We start from the raw sequence: 22,761 nt of genomic DNA, 5'->3' as shown, positions 1-22,761 counted from the left end.
TGTTCGCTTAGAATTGTATACGTGATCACGTATATATACTAAACGAGTGTTTATACAATACTAAATGAGCGTTTATATTGTAATGAATGGTCGTCTATATATTACTATACGATCATTCATTCAATACTAAACGAAGTGGGGGACAAGAAATACTGTAGAATTTCACTTATGTTCTTTTCGTTTCTGGATCCAATGAATGAATCTTGCTCTATACTCAAAGACACAATGAAATGAACAAATATGAAAACGATCGATAATGAGGACGTTGGACTGAAACTCTGAGAGAACAATGGGAGAACTTTGTGATGAGTTCAACGGAAAATGAATAACTAAGAGTGACCTTCCATTCTTTATATCAATGTTATTCAATGGTATTTAGTTGGGAATAAATGTGTTGGTGAAAGGTTAGTATTGCATTGAATACATATTGAATGAAAAGCTGAAGAAATCGTTGAAAGAAGGAAAAATGTGGTGCGGTCTGAAGAGTTTTTTAATTGAGAGTAAAATTAGTATGGTAAAACATAGAAAAGTTTTTAGGTTGAAAAGTTTTTGAAATTTTCCTTACGGACCATTTGAGCCCAAGCCACAGGTGCAATGATGTAAATTATTTGGGCTGGTCCAAAAATTCATTCTAAAGTAGGCCCGAATTTGTACGGACTATTTTGGGCACATAAAGTTTGTCTTTCCTCTTACTCTCCACAGAATGCTGCAGGCGGAAGTCATGAAGCCTTCGACCCGAGAACCGGCGCCGAAGCTCAACGGCGAAAACTTCATATCGAAGGTAATTTCGCCGGCGATTTGCGGAGAAACGTGCCCAATTTGCCTCATAGAATTGAAGGATCGTACAGCTGCCGTGCTTACAACGTGTATCCACGCCTATTGCATAGGCTGTATTCGTAAATGGAGCAATTTGAAGCGAACTTGCCCTCTCTGTAACGCTCAATTCGATTCATGGTTCGCCAAAATCAACCTCTCATCACGAAGCTTCCGCATAGAACGTTTGAAAACCTTGAATTGTCCCGATAAGCTCAAGATTGGAGTCGGATCTTCCCGGACAGACGCTCGCGGGTGTGTTTTCTGTTTTTGATACGTCTTTATGGCAGTTGATTTTGTTTGCGAGTGTACTTTTTTCTGCTTGAATTGAACTTAGAAGCGAATATGGAACGTTGTTTTCTTTGCTCTCTCCATGTCCCGGAGAACTGAATGCTTTTAGTATGTTCTAATCGAGGGATAGATTTAAAAATTGAACTTGGAACTATATTTGTTCTCCTCGATGTAGGATTCTTCAGAGCACGAGGAATGAATTAAATAGAGAAAGACGGTCGGAAAGATCACTTACATGGCGGCGATCGTTTGGACGGCGAGGGCCGGAATCTGTGCCTGCGGATGTTGTTGCCGGGCGAGAACTTCAATGGCGAGCAAGGTAACTTCAAGGTTTATTTCTCCGGTTGGATTTTATGCCTCTCACTTTTTTCTCCGTGTTTTGGAGCTAAGAGCTTGAATGCTTTTGCTAATATGTTGTTGGGTTATGATTTGACAAAGCATATACAACCGATGTATTCAAGCCCTTCCATCTTCGGTCAGATCATGTTTAGAACTGGTATGCGCTTTAATCCTTGAGCAACTCCGAGTTATTGGATGATTTTAACTGTTAATGAATTTTCAAATGAAGTCTGGTTGCTGGTAGGATTTGAAAAACTATTTCTATTCTCAATTTGATTTTCATTACCTCATTTACATCTCATTGGGGCTAGTTCCTTGAATTAACTACATGTGGGGTTTAGGGTTGAAACTTGGATTGTCGAGGAAAGAATATCTTTAGCTTTACAATTGTTCTATACTCTAGTTGCCAATACATTTGTGTACAGGCACAATTGATAAGGAATGGCTTAAATTTATCTCTTTGATTGCATAAAACATGTTGCAAAGTTCTCATTGGGTGCATGTGCAATTCTGTTATTTTAATTCCTTCATATTCTGTGTTTGTGATTGCGATCTGTGCAGAACATATTGGGAAGTCGTGGAGCCAAAGAAGCAATTCTAGAGAGGATTAAACCATGGATTCGAAGAGAGTTACAGGCCATCCTGGAGGACCCAGATCCAACTATAATTGTTCATCTGGTTATCTCACTATTTGTGGCAAGACTTGAAGTTCCTTCCCCACAGCTTAATGCTGAAGATGACTTTCTTTCACCTTTGCGTCCCTTCCTCTTTGAAAAGACTGATCTGTTTTGGCATGAACTAAGGTACATGACTCATTAACTGTTCAATAATTTAAATCCTTGTGGTTTCGATGATGCATCTAAATTTTGAAATGAATGGAAGATTTCTTGAGCATCTGAATTCTAAGTTCTGGTAGTCCACTCGCAGAAGTAGATGTATTAAGGGTGTTGTTCACTGCTAGATGAATGCTACCCAGAAAATTGGCAACCTAGGAATGCAAGAACATGATATCCAACCCTAAGCTTCAACATAGTCGATTACAAGTAAATTTTCAATGTTACTCTCAGTATGTATGTGTACTGTTGTGCCATTTGATCCCAATTCAACTGTGCCACTGGCTCAAGGGCTATATTATATAACTATCCTTCACTCAGACTGTCCTTAGCTATTAACTGACTGAAGCAACCCTCTTATACCTAGATTAAAAGACTGCAGGGTGGATTTCGACAGGATTCGGAGAATTGAAATAGGAATTATATTGATGTCTTGCCAAATAAGACAATACAAAAGAATTGCCAAGTATTTCAGCTTCGAGGTGGGACACGTACCGCCTGAATGAATATGCCTAAACAACTAAAATCACTGCTACCTACATAAGAAATTAAAATCCCATGAGTTTCTTTACATCAAAAGAGCCCTTTTTTATCCTAATGGTATTCCAAACATAGTCCTTGCTAGTTCACTCTAAGTCTATCATAAAAGTCCCATGGGTAACTGTCTTTGTGTTTGTTTCTTCATCACAATGCCTGGCTGGAATTTTGTTGGATTCCCTTTTTTCAGTGGAGTTTTCTGTGGGTTTGATTTTTTGGTATGTCCTTGTAGTCTTTCATTTTATTCCCAATGAAAGCAGTTATTTTTATCAAATATATATTTAGCTGGCTGCAATTTTTGCGTTTATTATTTTTCTGCTACTGTTTTTATTTGGAAAACTTTCCTTCTCAGATGTTTTGCAGGAAGTTCATTACGCATGGAAGAATATGATTCAGTGGTTGAATATAGAACACTGGGTTGATTGAAGAGAAGATTCTGTTTGAAGAAATATTTTGTACTCATTATTTCTCTCCTGTTGATTCTGGTTATTCTTTAAACAAATCAACATTAATATTAAGAAAATAATTTATCTAGGAAGGAAGGAGAGTTGTGGCTTGGATGCAAGTTCCTTCTTACATAGTCCTGAATGAAAGAAAAAGAACCATGATGTGAGACTAAGACATCTTCTGCTGCCAAGGATTCTAAAGACGTATACGGTTTGGATATGCGAGTTTGATGTGCCTCTACCCACGTGTTGCTTCACGTTGATGACTAAGTGCATCTTCATTCAACCCGCAAATCATTTCAAATAGAGAAGACTCTATATGGGGAAACATCATGTATTGGCTTTTCTCTCTGTCTGTGGAATGGTTTCCCCAACAACGGATCGATTAGAGTTGTTGCTCGATCAGGTAAGGGTTATTGCTCCATTGGGTCAGTTTTTCTAGTATGAACTGGAAGAAAGAAACATACATGAAGACAGAGAGTTTTTGTCCTACATAAGGTTCTGAAGATGGTAGCTGGTTTGAAGGTAGCAATCTGATGGATCATTAAAGTGGAAGTAGAACGCACTTGGGAGGATTGGAAATGGAAGCTTAGTAGAATATTAAGCAACTTGTCCTGTGTGGCTTTAGCAATTAATTAGCAGGGTGTTGAGAATCTAGATCTCAATTTAAGATGTTTAGGGTATTTATACCTTTTATTTTTGCACCCAAATTCTCTTGGGTTGCAAATTGTGTAATTTACACATTGTTGACTACTTTCTACCACCACTTCCTGCCTTTTCTACCTTGTATGTCTTCCAAACATTTAGAGCATGTTGTAATGACTTTTTAAGTGGTTGGAAAAGAAAAATACACTTTAAAATACTTAAGTTATTTCAAACATACCCAAGTATACCCTTATTAATTTGAAGTTGAGAAATTAAACTTATTATAGTATACAAAGTTCATAAAAATTTAGTTTCAGAATTTAAACTTAATCTATTGCTTTCAAATGTGTAATGATTTAGTTTTATAGTTTAGTCTCTTTTTCTCTGAGTACCATAATTCAGTCTTAATAGTTTAAAAGTTGTAATGGTTTAATCTTAGTCTTTATAATTTATAAACACATTGAAGTTGCATAATCAATGGCAATAGTAAGGTTTTGTGAAAAGAAAATTTGATGGTAAAATTATGAGAACTTTACCATATGAAGTTCTTTATTATTTTTTGTTTAATAAGTTCAACTTAATCATTTGACTGACATAAAAGTATATTAATCAATCAAAAGTTCTGAGACCCTATTAACTCAAAAAAAAAAAAAAAAAATAGTAAATGGATTTTGGGTTTAGCTTCCATTTGGTTCTTAGGTTTCAAAATAAGTCTTTAAGTTTTGAGTTTTTAGGTTACAAAATCATTTTATCTTTGAGATTTGAGTTTTACTTTAATTTGCTACTTTGGTTTCAAGATTTATACATTTAATTTTGATTTTTCATTAAATTTTCACTTTCAATGATTTTAAACTAAAATCAAGCTCAAAACTTAAGAACTAGATATGTAACATCTCAAAAAAAAGTAATTGAGGCTTTTGATCACCATGAGAAACTCGATTAGAAGACTGATTCTCGAGGTCCAAAATGATCTTTGTCCCACTTTTTAAAACTCAAGAATTTTGACATTTTGCTTACCTCGTTCTCAAGCAATTTTACAAAATACACTTATTTCTTCTTCTTCTAGTGCGACCAACTTCGCAAGACCACACACTAGCTCCAGCAAGGGAAAAATGGCATAGAAAGCCGCCCAAAATAAGAAGCCCCGAAATTTGACCTAGGTTCTAAAAACAAATGTTTTTTGACCTTTTGCTTACGTTATACAAATTATCAAAATCTCTTCATTTTTCTCTTCGTTTTTCTTGCTTTCTCGCTATCAAAGCTATAATTTATTATTTTTTTAAATCCTTCTAACTTGATCTTCTTCTTCCTCTTTTGAAATTCTTCTTTGGGAGGCGATCTTCTCCCTCGAGTCTCACCGCCCAGTTGGTTAGTGTTCACCTTTGTCCCGTTTGTTATCGGTGTTGTAGTTTTGTCACTACCTATTGGCAATCACTTCGCGCCAGTGAGTGGTTTCTTTGGCTCTCTCGTGGAATCAAAGATGAGAACAAGACCAATGCGTGAGATTAAGAAGAAAGAGCGAGACCAATAAGTAAGATCAAGAAAAGAGAACGAGAATAGAGTAAGCTAACTTAAAATGGAGGAGAGCAATGTAAATTGAGGAACAAGATGAAGGAGTGAGAGGAAAGAGCAAGAAATCTAGATTGTGTTCGAGCCTCGCGCGTATTCTAACATAAGCAAAAAGTCAAATTAGGATTTTTACCAAGAATAAACCCACATTAGATTGAGTCTCGAACATTCCATTTTTTACAATAATAATAATAATAAATAATAAATAATAAATTATTGGCCTCTCCATTTTACTAATATCGGTATCTATTCATCATTGGGCCTCATCCACTATTTTTATAAAAACAAAATCAAATTAAATAATTAGTCTAGTGATTTGCATCAATGGATAGTCCAGATTTTTCTGTATCCATGCATGATGAATTATCCCTCTTTAGTCTTCCTTCTCCACTCTTCTCTCCCATCTTCTTCTTCATCCTCTTATCCATCAAATTTCTCCCATTCCTTCAAACCCACCCCTCTCAATTCCCCATTTTCATTCTTCTCCACCGATCTCTCTCTTTCCCTCGTTCATCACCACCCAATCTCCGTCGTTGCTGTTCCGAAGAAAGTTGCAGAAATTGGACGATGCAGCGGGAGGCGACGATGTGGTCGCCGCCTTCAACGGAGTCGGACGAGCTTGGCGAACAACGACGAGACTTAGACGAAACTGGAGAAAATAGAGTCGTGGACGCGCGACAGCTGGCATGGGGAAAGTTGAATGTCAAATGGGGATGGGTGATGACGGCAAGGCCTTCACTTTTCCTCTTCTATTTTTTAACCTTAAAAGTACATGTATGTGATATATTTACATGTTTATTTGATATAAATGATGATGGGTATTTTTTTATTTAGACGTCTTATATTATATATTGTGGTATATATTTTTTTAATTTAAATATTGATAGATATACACGTCTATTTGATATAAATGACTATATTTTTTTTTATTTAGACTACTATTTTATGATATATATAGTGTGATATTTGATATACCCTTGAATATTGTATCGAGTTTTTGCAAATGTTCTAACCAATATAAAAAATATACTGGTAAATATATTTGATATGTACTTAGATACAATTGGTTTCATGGCAACTAGTTGATCTTTTTGGTGGATTATTCACGGTTATTTTTAAATTTACCTTAAACTATTGTATTAGATGTTTGCAAATATCCTAACTAATATATAAAATATATTGGTAAGTATATTTGAAATGTACTAAAATAGATGGTTGTACCACTTTAAAGTTTCACAATCAATATGATTTTCTTTTCCACTTTTATGAATGAGATTTACTTCGTTGTTCTCAATTGAGATTTCCTTCATTTTTTCTTTTGGCAAAATCATGGTTATTTCTAAATATACATTTGAAGAGTTAGATATTTGCAAATATTGACAGCATATCATAAATTTCATTCAAGTAGTAAAAAAAATTCCAATAAATCACAATTTAACAATAACTCCCTAACAATAATAAAAAAATCCCAATACATATACGACTTCAAATAATTTTCAAATCTCATAACTTTTAAATAAACAAAAATATATACAACATTTTAGAATTCACGAATTTTGTTTGTTGTTTCTAAAATAATTTGATCGTAGCACATAATATGAGGTGTATATTTCCAAAATAATTAAATATACATGGGCCAATATGAAAAAATATGCACAATATATAGCTCAATAGAAACAATACTAGTTAATTTTGCAAATGGATGAAGAAGACAAATATATATGAAAAAATATGTGGTATATATACACATTTGAAATAACCTGGAAAATATTTGAAATGAGCCTCGTATATAACATAAAAAAGGGGGAAAATGAATTATTGAAACCAAAACCCTCAAATAAAATCATATTAAATGCATTTTCTCTCAAAAAAAATTATATTAAATATATTTTCTCTCTTCAATTGATATAATAAATGCATTTTCTCTCTCTAACATTAAAGGAGTTTCGTAAATTGAAAAATATATATATGAAAATGGATATAAATAAATAGAAAAGTGGTAAAATCGTCCAAAATTAATACTAAAAGCCTTATTTGACAAAAAAAAAATGAAATAATTGATCAAAAGATGTTTTTTTATATATAAAAATCTTGTTTTTAAATGTTAGGCCCCAAATTTGGAGTGGAATCCTAAAATGAGGCCATCCGTACGATTTTCTCTCCATCCAATCTACACGAGAAACTAGCGTGAGTAAGAAAGTAAGAAAGCCCAAGCCATTTAATGTGACAAAAGGTAAAAGGTAAAAACCTTATTTTTTATGTGAACAAAAGGAAAAAATATATATATATATATATATATTTAGAAGGGTTGACTAGATAAATAGTAAATTAAGAGGTTTTATTTAGAAAAATAGTAAATAAATAAAAATTGTGAAAATGACAAATTTGAATTAAATAATAAAAAATGATAATGATAAATTATCAAAACTACCTCAACTTACAAATAAATACCAAACAATGTAGCCTATCAAAAAGTCCAATCAATACCTCCATGATTTCAACCAAAACCATCAACAACTAAGAAAAATAAGGATTTAAAAAACTTCTCCTCTTTTGTTGGTTTTCCTCTAAAAAAAAATTAGAGATTCAAGAATTTCTTCATGCAACCACAATGTCATAGAGAATAAGAAACAATTGAAGGAAAGAAAAATCATATATTGGAGTTGTATGGTTGTCAGGTTCATGAACGAACAAAAAAAGTGAGAAAGGGGAAAAAGGAAAATACACCTTTTAACTTGTTGGTGATATGGTATGCATCTACACAAATGGTAGAACAACAAAAATGGGAAAAGAGAAATAAGTTGGTTATACATACATATATATATATATATATATATATATTTCCCTCTCTTTTTATTCATTTTTTCTTTTTATTAATTTGAATTATATTAAATTGAATTTTAAAACAAAATCTAGACATTTCAAACTCTATTGAAATTTAATGCGTTATTCAAAAAATGAAATATAATTCACAGTAAATTGACCCTTATATTTTTTCCTCTTAAATTTAAAATTTACAAATTTCAAATCTTTTATCAACTTAAATGCAAAATTTTCAAATCTCGTATCAAATAAATTTAAATTGGTTATTTTCTCAATTATATTAATTTTGACACTAAAATACAAAATTAAAAGAAAACAAAATCCAATAATTTGGGATAACTAATTTAAATTAACAAGATCTCGAATACAGTTTATATACCAATGGTATATTATTATATTATTATATTACATTTTAAAAAAAAATTACATAAATAGTAATAATATAAAAGAAAAAGATGTATGAAATAAAAAATAGTTAAATCATGATAAGAATACAAATCCTTAAATATATATTATAAACTGAAAAGGAAATAGATAAAACTTAATTAATTTGAAAAAAAGGAGGTAACAAAAAACTGAATTTGATAACAAAATATATAAATAAATTAAAAACAATAAGATAAAACCAAATTTGATAAGAAAATGTATAAATAAATCGACAATGAATAAGATAAAATCAAATATGATGACAAAAGATAGATTTAGATAGATAATCATGAAGAAAGATGAGAAAGATACAAAATTTTGTTATAATAGTGAATATTGTGGTTAAAATCTCATAAGTTTACATTACAATTACGTTGCAAATCTCATAGTTCCATATTACTATTACACTGTATGTATAACTATATCTTAGTTAATTGGTGAAACCTTATATAAACATAACTATAATAAATTGAAATAAAATAAAATTTAATAATATATGGATATTTAAAATATTAATTTGATAGAAAAATTTGGATATTTAATTAGTGATATTAATTCGAAAAGAATCTAAATTGATAATTAATTATGAAGATTATGTTAATTACATGAGTAAAGTCCGTCCATTGTTTTGGAGGAAAATGAGCAAATACACTGTATATATAACTCCATATTGTGTTTTATTATTATTATTTTGTTTTTTGAAAAGTAAAGAAAACAAAATTTAAATTAAGGTTTTTACCTTTTACCTTTTGTCACATTAAGTGGCTTGGGCTTTCTTACATTGTGTTTTATTCAAATTTGTGGTAATATACTTGAGTTATCTTGAATCTTATTTCTAGTCGATTTTGTCATTTTTCAAAATAAAACTTAAATTTTGTCATTCACTCTAATTCCCCTCGAAAGGGGAGCAAATATCAATTTTCTACAAAAATTTAATTTTGGGGAAAACTCTCGTCCAATCTAACCCTTCTCCTTCTCGAAGTGAGGCGATCCAGCAGAGTCCTTTCATTTCAATGGCTTCAATGTCTAATTTGCTCTGCAAAACCCTAATTCGCGCTCCTCATCTCCTCACGATTTCGCCATATCCAAACCTCCACTGCCTTCAATTACTCCATTTAAGCTATACCACAACCGTTTCTGGTTCAAATTCGTTTACAATTTCGTATCTCGTAAACTCATGCTCCCTCTCCCCTGCTTCTGCTTCATCTGCTTCAAAGCTCGTGAATTTCCATTCTCCTGAAAGACCAGATTCCGTCATCTCCTTCTTCAAGAACCGCGGTTTTTCCAATGCTCATATCTCATCCATTGTTGAAAGATATCCTCAGCTTCTGTTATCTCATCCCAACAAAATCCTTTTGCCCAAACTCGAGTTTCTTTACTCCAAAGGTGCTTCGACTTCCGAAGTCTCGAAGATTATTGCCCAAGCCCCAAAAATCTTGAGGAGAAGCGTTCAACGTCATCTTGTTCCTGCTTTTGATTTTTTGAAGAGTTACCTTCAAACTAATGAACGGACTATTGCGTCTATCAAACGTTTCCCAAGTGTTATTGCTGAGTGTCGTCAAAATCATTTGAAAGATTCTGTTAGAATGTTGCTTGATGCTGGCGTGCCTGAGGCGAATGTCATGTATTTTCTTCATTATCAGCCGAGAATGTTCACCATGAGTCCACGCAGGTATAGGGAGATTCTAGAAGATGTGTTGAAAATGGGGTTTGATCCATCGAAATCAAGCTTTGTTCAAGCTTTTCATTGTATTCGAGCATTGAGCAAATCGACATGGTTACGGAAGATTGGAGTTTATAAGAGGTGGGGTTTGTCTGAAGAGCATATTCTTGCTGCATTTAGGAGCCATCCTTGGTGCATGGCATTATCAGAGGAAAAAATTATGTCGGGAATGGATTTCTTTGTTAACAAATTGGGCTGGGAAGCTGCAGCCGTTGTCAAAAACTCTATGTTGCTTTCATTTAGTTTGAAAAATAGAACAAGTCCAAGAGCTTCAGTTCTTCTGTTTCTGTTTCAGAAAGGTTTGACTAAGAAGAAATCATTCATGTCGGTAAAACCATATATCTATACTGAAAGTCAGTTCGTGCAGAAGTTTGTTCATCCTCATCTGGAAAAGGTACCTCAGCTCTCAAAGTTGTATCATGTAAATGTGGATGATGGGATTAATCGATTATAAATTTTGAAGCATTCATTTTATACTGTGTTCTAAGTCGAGCTGTTTTTATAAGATTGTTCATTGCATTAATTTTGCTATGTTAAACTATATGCAATGCCCGAATATCTGGAGTGGGACTTTACTATAATTTCACGATGCTTTTTTGCTGCGGAGACTGATTAACCCTTACTCGAACATTAGATTAATGTAAAAGCATTGCCAAGATTTTCCAGTGCCTATTCTTGTAATTTGTTGGTTTGCTAAAGATTGACAGAAATATCACTTATGGCTCACTCGAAAGCTATTTAATACTCAATCCTTGTAGTAAAAATAGGGGAAATTGAGGAGTTCAAAGGTGCGCAATGAGTCAGTTCACCTCTCTCATCTTTAATTTATGGATGGAGCTCTCTCTTTCTGTTAATTTTAATAGGTTTTGTCTTTATTTTTTTAAGTGATTTTTGGTCCTAAGATTCATAGGGGTAAGAGCTCAATTATTGGCTTAATTTGTTCTTCCTTCAAGTTAAATTTGCGGGCAGCTTTGGTGGGTCTTGAGGTGTGTCAGCTCCCTTCTAATTACTTGAGGTTGCCCATAGGAGGCAATTCGTAGAGTCAGGTTTTTTGGGATCCTGTGATGGAAAGGCTTCAAAAACAGCTGTCTACTTGAAAAAAAGGTTTTCTTTTCCTAAGGAGAGCTCACTTTTATTCTTTCAGTGTGGAGTGGGATCCCAAGTTATTTCATATCTCTATTTACATTTCATGTTTGGGTGAGTGAGAAAATTGAGAGTTATGAAGAGTTTTTTGTGGGAGGTCCCTCCTAATTGAGTGGAAGGTGGTGTCGAAGCATGTGGATCTAAGAGGCTTAGGTATCGGGTGTCTATGACTACATAATGTGGCCTTCGTGCTGAGCATGTTGTGGTTTAGGCAGTAATGATGGCGGGGTGGGGAATGAATCTCTTTGTGCTTTGTTTTTGAGGGTTTATGGTCTTTTGAACAAGAGGTTGTATCATGAGATCTTGGCGTTGCCTTCTCCCATTCTTTGATTTCTATGGGTTTCCATTTTCCAATGTCCTCTCCCTAGTAGAGAGGCCATGGAAGTAGCCGAGTCTTTTTTTTCTTCTTCGAAACCAACATGTATTTTATTCATTTATTTTTTTGATTAAAGAAACTGAACTTCCATTGAGAAATTAAAAAAGCAAGGGGTAAGGAGCAGGAGGAAATCTAAAAGGGATGTCAGGATTTAGTCCCCCTGTCCTTCTAAGGGCTTCTCTTATTATTATTACTATTATTATTTCATATTGTGTTTTTCCCTTCTCCTGTCCTTCCCTTATTGCCCCTATTTTTCCAAGGTTAAAATTTCAAAGTAGATTAAGGTGTTGTCATGACAAGTTTTAAACGGAGAGTTACTACCATGAATCGCATGCTGAGGTAGTTTTATAAGTTTTTCTATGCAATAGTGCTTTCTCTGTAGGAGGCACGAAGAGTACCTGAATCATTTGTTTTCGGAATGCTAATTTGCTCACCTTTTTAGAGCTCGTAGTTGAGAGCGTTTAGTATCTATTATGTTTGGAATAAAGAGGCAGGGCTCAACTGTGGTGGAGATGTTTTTCAGAGAGGTGGAGAGATCAAGTGGGAAGATTTGGGAGGTTGCTAGGTTTAAAGCTTTTATGGGTGTCCTTTTCTATAGTTATGAATTTGGTTTTGTTTTTTTGGATTGGAGTTCTTTTTTTAAGTAAATAAGATTAGATTGCCTTTTCTACGTCGGAGCTTGTTTTTGTTGTGTCCTATATTCTTTTAGTTCTTTCCATGAAAACACAGTTCCTCACCCCATTTTTTTTAATTAAAAAAAAAATGTCTATCAAAATTTGTGGTGGGGCTTTTAGTTTCAGACGTTTATTGAGAGGATCTCTGTTTGGATATGTTTAGAATTGAAGCAAGTATGTCAAAACTGTCAATCCACGTGCTTTTGTTGTTCTGTCAATTAGGAATTCGGTCACTTTTCTCCCAAACCATCTTTTGAAGAATAAGATCTTTCAAGAGTGGAATTATAGATGACCCCTTAATCCTACACTGGAAAGTGGAAAGCTCATCTATTGATTTTGTTTTTCAACAAATGTTTGTATGTTATACCCTATTTCTTTTCTGGAAAACTACCACTTCCACTCGGAGAGATGGAATTTGAGAAAATTACCATGTTTTATATTAATTTTTATGAAAGAAAAAATCTAAATTTAAACTTTAGAAGTAGATACTAACAAGAGTACAATTTTTGTTGCACGAAATGAAAGAACTGTTTTTTTTAATATGAAAATCGATTTGATTTTGTCGATTTGAGAACCGATCAAAAACCAATCAAATCTATTAATTTTATGAAGGAAATCTAATTGAAATCCAATAAAAAAAGAGAATCAATAGATTTGGTTTTATTTGTTTTGGTTTATTATCAGGATTGGTTCTTGGTTTTTGGTCCTTTTTTTTTTTTTTTCCCTTCCAATTTTCATGGAGAAATGTACTCTTTTCAATTTAAAATTCTCTTTCTTTTCTTATGGATAACAATCATACATGCACCATATAAATGAACAACATTACTCTCTTTTATCTTCGTTGTTTTATAGACCCAATTCAATACACTCATCGATCAACACAATTCTATCGCAATTGTTCCAATTATATTCCAATTATTAATCTGATCCCTTCACTATCCTATTTGTTAATTCGTACGATGGGATGTTAACTTTTTACAAATTAAAATGATAAGTTAATTAGATGGAACTCAATTTTTTCAAAATCATCAATGTAATTAAAACTTTTCTGACCAATAAATCCAAAGTGAGACCGTAAATTTAAAAAGTCGGAATAAATTTAAAATTTAACCCTATAATTTGCAATACCTCACACTTATCAACAAATAAAGCAGCCCCCCGATTTGATGTGAAACAAGAAAAGAACCCAAAAAAGGGCGACGAGTCAATTGCCTTTAACTCTTTTACTTTCCACATTACAAAAAGATTTTCAATCCAAATAGAAAAACAAAAACAAGAAGAAAAAAAAAAGGAAAACGTAAATACAAAAGTCAATGACGTGTTAATAAAAATCACAGAATTAACAACTTTCCAAGTCACCCAATTGGATTCTCAATTTCCCTCTGCACAGAGCTCTCTCTTTTTTTTTTTCTTTTTTTTCCCAGGCAGGAAAGAAGAGAGCTTAGAAACAACAGTTCCCATCATCATCATCATCTCCAATAATCTACATTAGTAGCAGGCAAGGCAAAGGCAATGACATCTTAATAAACTGATAAATAATAATAATAAATGGAAAAGGGGGAGTTGAGAAATTTGAACGCTATTCAAGTCCCTCCCAATTTTAATTTCTTTTTTTCTTTTTTTCTTTTTTTCTTTTTTTACTGTGGCCCTATCTTTTCTTTTTTTTTTTTTTTTTTTCCTGTTCGCTCCACTCCACCCTAAAATTCCTTCAAAAGCCAGGCGATGGAAGTGAAAGGCTAAACCCAACAACCAAATGAAGAGAAGAGAGTCCTTCCCCATCACTAACAACTATGCAGATGATAGTGTACAATCCTTTCCTTTACGCGTCTTTTGCACAAACCCCTCTCGGATCTTCTTTATCTTCATAGCTTTCGACTAACCAAGCAAGAACTTGAATACATCGCTTAGCGAAATAATCCCTTCTACTCGCTTGCTGCCAGCTTCCACTATTACAAGCCGCCGAACACCTGAAAGTTCATTTATTAAGGAATGGGCTTTGCTTTAAAGTTCAATCACCCATACAATACAAGAATGATACCTTTATGTAATTAATCAATCCCACAGAAAAAGACAATTATCTCTACCTGGGTTTGCCAAACGATCCATCACTTTATGCAACGAGTCGGATCGCAAACACATCTGACATCGTTGGCTTCGTGGCTCATAAAGAGAGAAAGAATCTTGTCCAAGTTGCAATGCCTGAAAGGAACCGGATACAAGAACAATGGAAAAATAAGAATATTGTTCCAATAGAAAAATAACATGTTTCCAATATTCCATTCAACATTAGGTGACTGCCTCGGAAATGACTGCCTTAAAACGAGATGGGCAAGTTAACAATAACTAGCTTTTTTTCCTAACAATAACTAGCTTGTAATCAAGCTTTTGCTATCGCTAAGAATGTTACAAGCCTCCTGTCTGAGTAATAGAAAAGGCAGAATCTCAACACCTGAACATGCAAGAAAACCGTTTTTAAAAAAAGTAGCAACGAACAAATAAGAGACGGATACTAATACAAGTTAAAATGGCAAATCCATGGAGTGTGGGGCACCGCATCACCAGATCCCAGTTACTCCCGATTCCTCGTTTCCTATGCCACACCCAAGTGTGGCTTTCCGATTACTGTCTTATGAATTTTACTAAACATTGCAATTGCATCAGTTTTGTCAATTATACATTCTTCAACATATAAATCAATGCATGCTTGACAATTTGCCCGTTGCTAGGTTTAAGGCTTCTCTTTGGCTTCACCATCCACAGAGGCCCTTTGTTTGTATAGTTAGTTTGGCTTGGCTCTTTTGTTGGGCCGTCTTTCTGTATGCCATTTTCTAACCTTTCATGTTTCTCAATGAAAGTTCCTTTTCTCATTAAAAAATAAAATAAAATAACAAATTTTCCCAAAAAGAGAGAAGAAACTTCAAATAAATCCCTACAGCGAGAACAAAAAGAGTATCAAAAGAAATAAAAACAACCTCCTCGACTTGATAACATGTATTAAAAATGAGATTGAAGGGAGCAGGGAAACAAGTTACCTGATGAATGGTCATTTCATCGAGATTAATGTGTGTATAAGCTCTGTCCTTCGCAAGAGCTGTTATATCACTAAAAAAAAAAAAAATGTAACAATATCACAAACATATTTTCATTCCAATAAACCTGATTAAAAAACATTAAGTTGACCAAATAAAAACAAATAACCTCCGGCAATATACATCCAGCAACGAATCGTTGTCATCAACTATGGGTATTGAACTAACTTGAGCTGCCAATTGCAGAATGCTATGTCAAATAACAAATCATAAGACATACACACATTATACCTTAAAATGAAAATCTCAGTGCCCAATTATCAGAGTGGAAGTATGCATCCAAACAGAAAACAAGATTCATAGACAACCTATTTCCTTTCACAGAGTGTCAATAAACGATCTTAAATAATAATATTCTTTCCAAATACAACAAAAGAAGCCCTCCAAGCCACTGAGACAACTTTGTTAAAGCAACATCCCAAACAATAAAACAATTCCACATCCAAACACATTTTCTTGAAGTTAGTGTATCAACATAAACCTACTATTAGAGACTATATGTGGTCTACTCCACAGTTATCAGATCAATCAGAGGAAGTTAGCACACCTCGCCACAAAAACAAATATGGTCCATGAGTATGTGAAAGATGCCAATGTAACACAGACATAAGAGTCTACACAAACTTTAATCAAACAAGCTGGATAATGTAAAGTTACAGTCTCTCCACTCGTCATATAAGTTCAAAATCTAAACCAATCACAACTTTTTTTTTCCCTTCATAATCTGAACATCATTTTGCATCAATAGATGGGTCATGGGAGTGATGGGAGTGATGGATGACCAAAAAGAAGACCAGATCTGGAAGAATCTTACTAAGAACCCTTGAGGTAACCAGAAAAGTGGTTCCACTTCTTATAAGGAAAGGCTATCTCTCTGAATATAACCACGAAAATATTCTGCAAGAGAAAGTTTAAGTGCAAACCTTGAATCAGTAAGTTTAAGGCTGAGCTAAGGGAAGCACTAGGTCTCAACATAGCTAATGGTCTTCTATTCGATTCTCCAATTTTTGGGACCCATGTACCAACTGGAATTGCAAAAATTGGCAGTTGAAGCACAGGCAACAGGCTGGAACAATGCCTAAAGTACCTGCAGATACCTGGAAACTAACACCCACTACTTAGTATCAGGGGAAGCTCCATTTTTAAAATAAGAAATTTGGAAAACACTTACATTTTAGTATTCCAGAAAGTGAAGCAAGATGCAACAATTGTGGAAATGAACCATCTTCTGCAGATGAATGAATTATGGGAACTGTAGCCACCTGATTTTGCAAGATCTTTAAAGCAACATCTTTCAAATTATCAAATGGTTCAGCCTACATGAGCAACAATAACAGAGTTAACACACCATTATGACAGGTTAGTGCCCCAGAAAAAAAAAAAAACAAACAAACAAACTTACTGGTATAGATTGCATAAACATTTTGAATAGAAAACAATTGCAAATGATACTTAAAAAGGGAGATTACACGAGAGTAAACATTGCAAATTCACCCTTAATTAGATAGTGTGACATCAGAGGTGCAAATGGATTATGATAGTAGAAAACGGCATTTTCAGTTTAAATTAATAATTCAAAGTAGGAAAATGCTTCAGGAAACCAAGCCACTTAAACACAATGCTTATTAGGAACTTCCTAGAAATCTTTGTAATTGTGGTTCAAGAGTTCTGTGGTATGTCCAGAAAAAAAAGTCAAGACCTTTGATATAAGAGTTTATAAATGACTAGGTCATGATATCACATTTCATCTAAGGAAATGACATATTTCAAGAATTTTTTAATTGGTAATCTAAGTCTTGAAAATTGAGAAACATATAAAAGTTAACAGTTAGTTACTCTTAGTCTTCGTGTATCATTATCAATCAAAATTCTGAAATAAATTAGGTCACAATAGCATAGCAATAATTTATTTCAAAAAGACTAAATGCAAATATTCAAAGGTGCCACATATTACTCACGTGAATGAACTGTCTTGACAAGAATCTTCCTTGTCCATCCACTCGACCATTCAAATATGCTTTACCCTCTTTCCAAGCAGATATAGTATGTGTTTCAAGCTCTTCCTCCGTCAGGTTTGAGCCACGCTTCCCAAGCTACTATTCGAATTTAAATTAGAATATGATATAATATAGATGAATGAGAAAGAGCAACATTTCCTTAAACATACTTATGATGCCCAAACAAAGATAAAATCAAGATAATAGATCCTGTCAGTGAGATCGAGATGTACATGCTAATACTCAAGAATTTTCAGGGAAAAAAAATTCAAACCAAAGATAAATATATATGTGTATATATATATCATCATCATCATCAATTTAAACGCCAATTGGGGGGAGATAAAATGCAGGGGGGAAATGGCTTCTAGACATACTTCTTTTAATATTAAAATAAAATCTGAAGCACTGAGAACTCCAACAAATTGCCCCCTGCTGAAATCCCAAAGAGGAGCTGTTGGGATACCCTGTAAAGAGTTAATACAGATAAGGTAAAAATCCTAATCTCTTGAACATCAAAACAAAAATCAATAGGTGATAAAAAAGAAAATAAGAAATGGCTCAATTATTTCATTTGTAGAAAAGGACATAAAGAGATCTGTACAAACATTGACTAGCTTCTAACATGCAACTTGTACTTAAAAGATTCAAATAGGGTGCTTTTTATGTCTCCAAAAGGTTGAAAGGATAAAACGTCATAAAAGTCAGAATGGGGAAGTCAAACAGACGGGATGGGAGGGAAGGAGAAAAGGAGGACATGCCTGCTCATGCAATATATGAAAAGCTTGCTTCACAGGTAACTCAATGTCCAAAGCAACAACCTGTAACATAATTGTACTCGCATAAGCACAGATAAAACAAGAAGTGAAAAGTATGGCATCATGCAAAAAGAAAAATAGAAGGTAGAGAATCCAAACCTTGCCTGACTCCGGGAGCAACTCGTAAACAGTATGTGTGGACAAGAAAGCAGATATGCGGTGACGGGAGCACTGCAGATCAGCCTCTGATATACTATGCACAGCCTCTGACAATCGTCCATCGTTTATTCGGACCTGGATAATAACAAGGGTTTCAATTAGCTAATAAAAGAAACAGTGAGAGTGTAAATCTTACACAGAAGTCCCAGTAAATATAAGTAAGATACATCAATAACCTAATCCATAAGTATGGCAGAGAAATAAATCATGTAACACCCGCTATAATATCCTAGAGTGCAAGGAAAATAAATCCCTAACTAAAACCCTCCGTTTGGATTCAAAAAAAAGTTTAAGAAATTATTTTAAATCTTGTGATTTGAAATCTGAGAAACAATTTTAAATTACTTACTTTGTTTGGAATGAGAAAGAATGTATTTGAAATTTTGTGTTTGGATTGTTATTAAAAAAGAAAAAGAAAGTTAAGAATTTACTAATATGCACTTTTAACTATGATGTGGCTTTTACCTATAATGTATTAATTGAAAATTAGAATTTGATAAGGCCAGTTAAGTAATTTACTTTCAAACCTATGGAATCCTGTAAAATCCGAGCATTCTAGTCAGAAAAGTTTTTTAAGTAAAAATAGGATTTGAAATCACTTTGGATTTTAAAATCACTCAATTTCTTGCGGTACCAAACAATGAAATTCATTTGAAATCCATTATGAATTCAATCCTCAGAATCATAAGATTCCAAACACACCAGAAATAAAAGGCTCAAGCAGGAAAATAGTAATTGTGATATGCACTTTTCATCAGCTGATCCACCAATATCAAAGATCAGACGGTCAAAGAAACCCACCATTCTTGACTTTTTCTTTACTCTATGGCATAACAATATACAATGAATGGAGCAATAATGTACAAATAATTCTAACCAAGCGACGGAAGGCCTCATTATCCACATCCATGCTGGATCCCGGGGTCATCTCTGGATTGGCAAGTGGAGCAGCATAACTAGGCTCTGTAGCCAAGAGAACAGTATTTACTACCCCATATTCACCAGAAATACAAGTCTGTTGCTCGTCATGACGCCATTCTCCATCAACAAAAAATTTATACTGCATACAAGACAACCTTGGTGTTCACATTAGTATAACAAAACTACGTAAATGTCAAAAACGAATGAAAATCAATAAATCATAGAATCTTCAATAAAGTTTCAGTCGTAGAATTTTAATTCAATGTCTAGGCAGGACAATTGCTCGTTGTTGAAATATGTAGTGAAGTAAATTGAAAATAACAAGAAAAATGGCATTGCTACTCACAATAGCTGCACAGATGATATGAACACATAGATAAAAAGATCAACAAGATTGCTTAGCATAGCAAAAATTACTCTGATCATGGACTCAATAACTGGAAAGAATCATTTTCAAGAAGGCACATGCGCAGTGCAGTATTGCATAGTTTTTTTCCATGACATTCTGACCTTGATCCACTGCCATCATTAACATAAAATTGTCCGAGAAGCCAAAATCGCTGTGATTCAGTATAATTTAATACTTTCAGAAAGTCACGTTTCCCTTGACAAACACCAGCTTCCCACAAGCAGCAAAACTACTATTCAATGCTTACTAAATCAACATCTAAGATTATAGAAAATTATGCAGCATACAACTAAAGGTCACCATAGTTTCATCACAAATCCTTGTAGTCTGTGAATAATACATGAATAATTTAAAGGTCCTATTCAACCACCACAATCTGACCTGGTGATATCCAGGGGTTAAGCTGTAAATAGCCTGAAAAACAGTGGGACAACCCTCCATAGGCGTCATAGGAACAAGCTCCGACCACCTTCATCAAAATACAATTAAAATTTACAAAAAGCGTTTACAAGATAACACACATACGCATGTTAAACCAGAAAATCCAAACTCGGTTGTTGCGTTCCACAACCATAGGACATGCAGGAAAGAACCGAAAGTAAGAAAGACCATGAACTCCTGTACATCACCTGGTGAAAGAACCGCTGAGAAATACACTTCTTCCCCCATACGGCCAGACAAACCGCATTGGGATTAACAACGTTCCCGCAGTTCTAGCTGTGTCCCGCACAGTATCCATACTGGAAGCAAACATTCGACGCTTAATTGATGAGAGAATTCCCCAAATGTAGTCTTCAGCCAATCAACCTTCTACTGCGTCCCCATTAATTTAAACCCCAATACACTGTAAAATCAATTCGAGCAAATTACACTACAATACGGAGATCTACAAATCTAACATCTCATAACTTAATCATCCTCGAAACGAACAAGCTAGTCTCAACTCAAAAGTAATTCGTCAAGCGTGGAAGGCAAAAGTAAAAGGAAGCAAAGAAACCAGATTATTCTACAACAGACTTCCGCAATCAAAATCAGAAGTTCTAGCAGCCATTGCCTACGTAGAAGAGCGGAATTGTACCCAAAAAAAACCCTAGCCCTAAACAAACTGGAGCAAGAACCCACCAAAATATGAAGCCAAACACCTTCGAATATGAATCGCATGCAAGTGCGAACTGGAAACCAAAAATCTGTAACCCTAAATCCAATCAGAGATTTTTGAAAACCAAAAAGAAAAAATGGAAAATTTAGATGAAGACAATATAGAGAGTGGGTGAGAGAATCGAAATGGAGAAGCGATATGATCGGAATCTAACTTCGAACCCTAGAAGAGAGAAACGGGTTTGATAGAGATGTAGAGGAGGAGAAATAATAATAAAATAAAATGTATTTACGAAATAATAATAATAGTTTTTTTTAGAATAAATAATAATAATAGAGAAAATTATGTGTAGATACATATAAAATATGGGGGAAACAATGAAACTATAATCAAAATAATAATAATCATGAATTTAAGTAAAATTGAATTTTTTTAGTTTAAAAGTATTTGGTTAAGTTTTAATGCAACTACTATATTAACATTCCACAACTAGCATTTTTAATTAAATATTAAAATATTGACGTTAATATTCAATATCATTTTTTTTATTTTACAAATATATCGATATTAATATAATACAGAGGTTGATTGCAACAAATAACAAGCTAATTCATTGAATTACAAGTTTATTATTGTAATTATAACAAATTACATAGATCAATAGGCAATTTATCGAATTAAAAGTTCAAAAATATTATTATGACAAACGTCGTAGTTCATAAGCAACTTGTGTAATTTTCTTTAAAATAGATATAGCATATCAAGACATGAAAGGCAAACTTCGCTCTAAATTTTTGTGAATAATCAAAGAAATAATGTTTTATAAAGTCAGTGAAGTGACATTTTAAGTTAATGTGAGTATAGTTCAACTAATACAAAGATAAAGTATGAACTATCAATCAATAAACCAAATATTTGAATCCTGTATTGTTGAATTAAAAAAGACAGTCTTTTTTTTAAATACAAATATAAAATAATCATTGAGACATTTTATTATGTTGTTTGTTGAAGAATATGCTTGGTATGAAATAAAGCATGATTCTTTCATTTTTGTTGACTTTTGATCTTAAAATAAAATATGGAAACAAACCAATGCTTCAAATTTTCAAATTAACCTTTTGCTTTCTATGAAAAAACAACATATTTTTTACTGAAATGATTGTCATATTAATGAGTAATGGTTGATTTTTTAAAAAACCCATCAATTATTGTGCTGTCTACCATATGAAATAATGATTGGTTAAATGATAACTGACCCAACTTATAGGTTTATTTATTAAAGGTAACTTCAAACTACCCTGCATGTTTCCATGGAAATTAATACTTCGATGGTTTTTCCTTCTCCCAAGAAGAATTTAAAAATAATAATAGCACAAAAAAATTGATAGTTCTGCCGATAGTTTCTTAATAATTATTTTGATCTCACTTTTTTTTAAGGATTTTTTATCTTTTATATACCAATGTTCTAAACATGTTTGGTTAAAATATAAAAACTTTTAAATATATATTAAAGATTTGAAAATGTATTCCGTTATAAAATTTATTTAGTGCAATTGAAGGTATGGAGATTTAGAAATGTGTAAGGCAGTTGAGTTATTGTGTTTATTGTAAATTTATGTGCACAAAGAGAC

The 22,761-nt window shown here is 33.3% G+C and overlaps 3 protein-coding genes across 6 annotated transcripts; 2 read left to right on the top strand and 1 right to left on the bottom strand.

Moving 5' to 3' along the window:
• Nucleotides 1-670: 670 nt before the first annotated feature.
• LOC120067939 (RING/U-box superfamily protein) lies at nt 671-4,139 on the top strand. Of its 4 annotated transcripts, XR_016525615.1 has the most exons (7): nt 671-1,068; nt 1,280-1,423; nt 1,543-1,600; nt 2,005-2,246; nt 2,371-2,486; nt 3,166-3,268; nt 3,349-3,412. XR_016525615.1 is itself a non-coding variant. In XM_090308785.1 (6 exons), exons 1-5 carry the CDS (start codon nt 704-706, stop codon nt 3,233-3,235), a joined length of 879 nt encoding a protein of 292 aa, XP_090164911.1. In that variant the 5' UTR covers nt 671-703; the 3' UTR covers nt 3,236-3,268; nt 3,349-4,139. The 4 variants fall into 4 exon arrangements, 2 of the variants coding, with proteins under 2 accessions (XP_090164911.1, XP_038875512.1); XR_005479054.2 differs by having other exon boundaries at nt 3,166-4,139; XM_090308785.1 differs by lacking the exon at nt 2,371-2,486 and having other exon boundaries at nt 3,349-4,139.
• Nucleotides 4,140-9,578: 5,439 nt separating this feature from the next.
• Nucleotides 9,579-10,919, top strand: LOC120092572 (uncharacterized). The gene has a single exon (XM_039050698.2). The coding sequence runs from the start codon at nt 9,736-9,738 to the stop codon at nt 10,897-10,899; it is 1,164 nt and encodes a 387-aa protein (XP_038906626.1). The 5' UTR covers nt 9,579-9,735; the 3' UTR covers nt 10,900-10,919.
• A 3,017-nt stretch (nt 10,920-13,936) lies between these two features.
• On the bottom strand, nt 13,937-21,538 carry SNF4 (sucrose nonfermenting-like protein). Its single transcript, XM_039018498.2, has 14 exons — nt 21,154-21,538; nt 20,661-20,875; nt 20,413-20,500; nt 19,579-19,761; nt 18,642-18,776; nt 18,486-18,545; nt 18,102-18,191; nt 17,686-17,820; nt 16,899-17,043; nt 16,651-16,824; nt 15,837-15,900; nt 15,671-15,740; nt 14,723-14,837; nt 13,937-14,605 (listed from the first exon to the last, which is right to left on the bottom strand). Exons 2-14 carry the CDS (start codon nt 20,783-20,785, stop codon nt 14,514-14,516), a joined length of 1,476 nt encoding a protein of 491 aa, XP_038874426.1. The 5' UTR covers nt 20,786-20,875; nt 21,154-21,538; the 3' UTR covers nt 13,937-14,513.
• Between the last annotated feature and the right edge of the window lie 1,223 nt (nt 21,539-22,761).

Source organism: Benincasa hispida, chromosome 12 (assembly GCF_027475165.1).
Source record: "Benincasa hispida cultivar pf3 chromosome 12, pf3_genome.v1.1, whole genome shotgun sequence".
Lineage (NCBI taxonomy): Eukaryota > Viridiplantae > Streptophyta > Magnoliopsida > Cucurbitales > Cucurbitaceae > Benincasa > Benincasa hispida.
Note: the sequence above shows the minus strand (reverse complement) of the source record. Positions and strands in the feature narration are given on the sequence as shown.

Bases quoted from the DNA above. Each gene is read 5' to 3' on its own strand.
- LOC120067939 (XM_090308785.1), top strand. From the start codon at position 704: ATGCTGCAGGCGGAAGTCATGAAGCCTTCGACCCGAGAACCGGCGCCG. The intron at 1,069-1,279 runs GTGTGTTTTCTG...TCCTCGATGTAG, and splicing joins TCCCGGACAGACGCTCGCGG to GATTCTTCAGAGCACGAGGA. The intron at 1,424-1,542 runs GTAACTTCAAGG...GATTTGACAAAG, and splicing joins GAACTTCAATGGCGAGCAAG to CATATACAACCGATGTATTC.
- LOC120092572 (XM_039050698.2), top strand. From the start codon at position 9,736: ATGGCTTCAATGTCTAATTTGCTCTGCAAAACCCTAATTCGCGCTCCT.
- SNF4 (XM_039018498.2), bottom strand. From the start codon at position 20,785: ATGTTTGCTTCCAGTATGGATACTGTGCGGGACACAGCTAGAACTGCG. The intron at 18,777-19,578 runs GTTAGAATTATT...GTTATTATCCAG, and splicing joins ATGAGGCCTTCCGTCGCTTG to GTCCGAATAAACGATGGACG. The intron at 18,192-18,485 runs GCATGTCCTCCT...AACTCTTTACAG, and splicing joins TTCATATATTGCATGAGCAG to GGTATCCCAACAGCTCCTCT.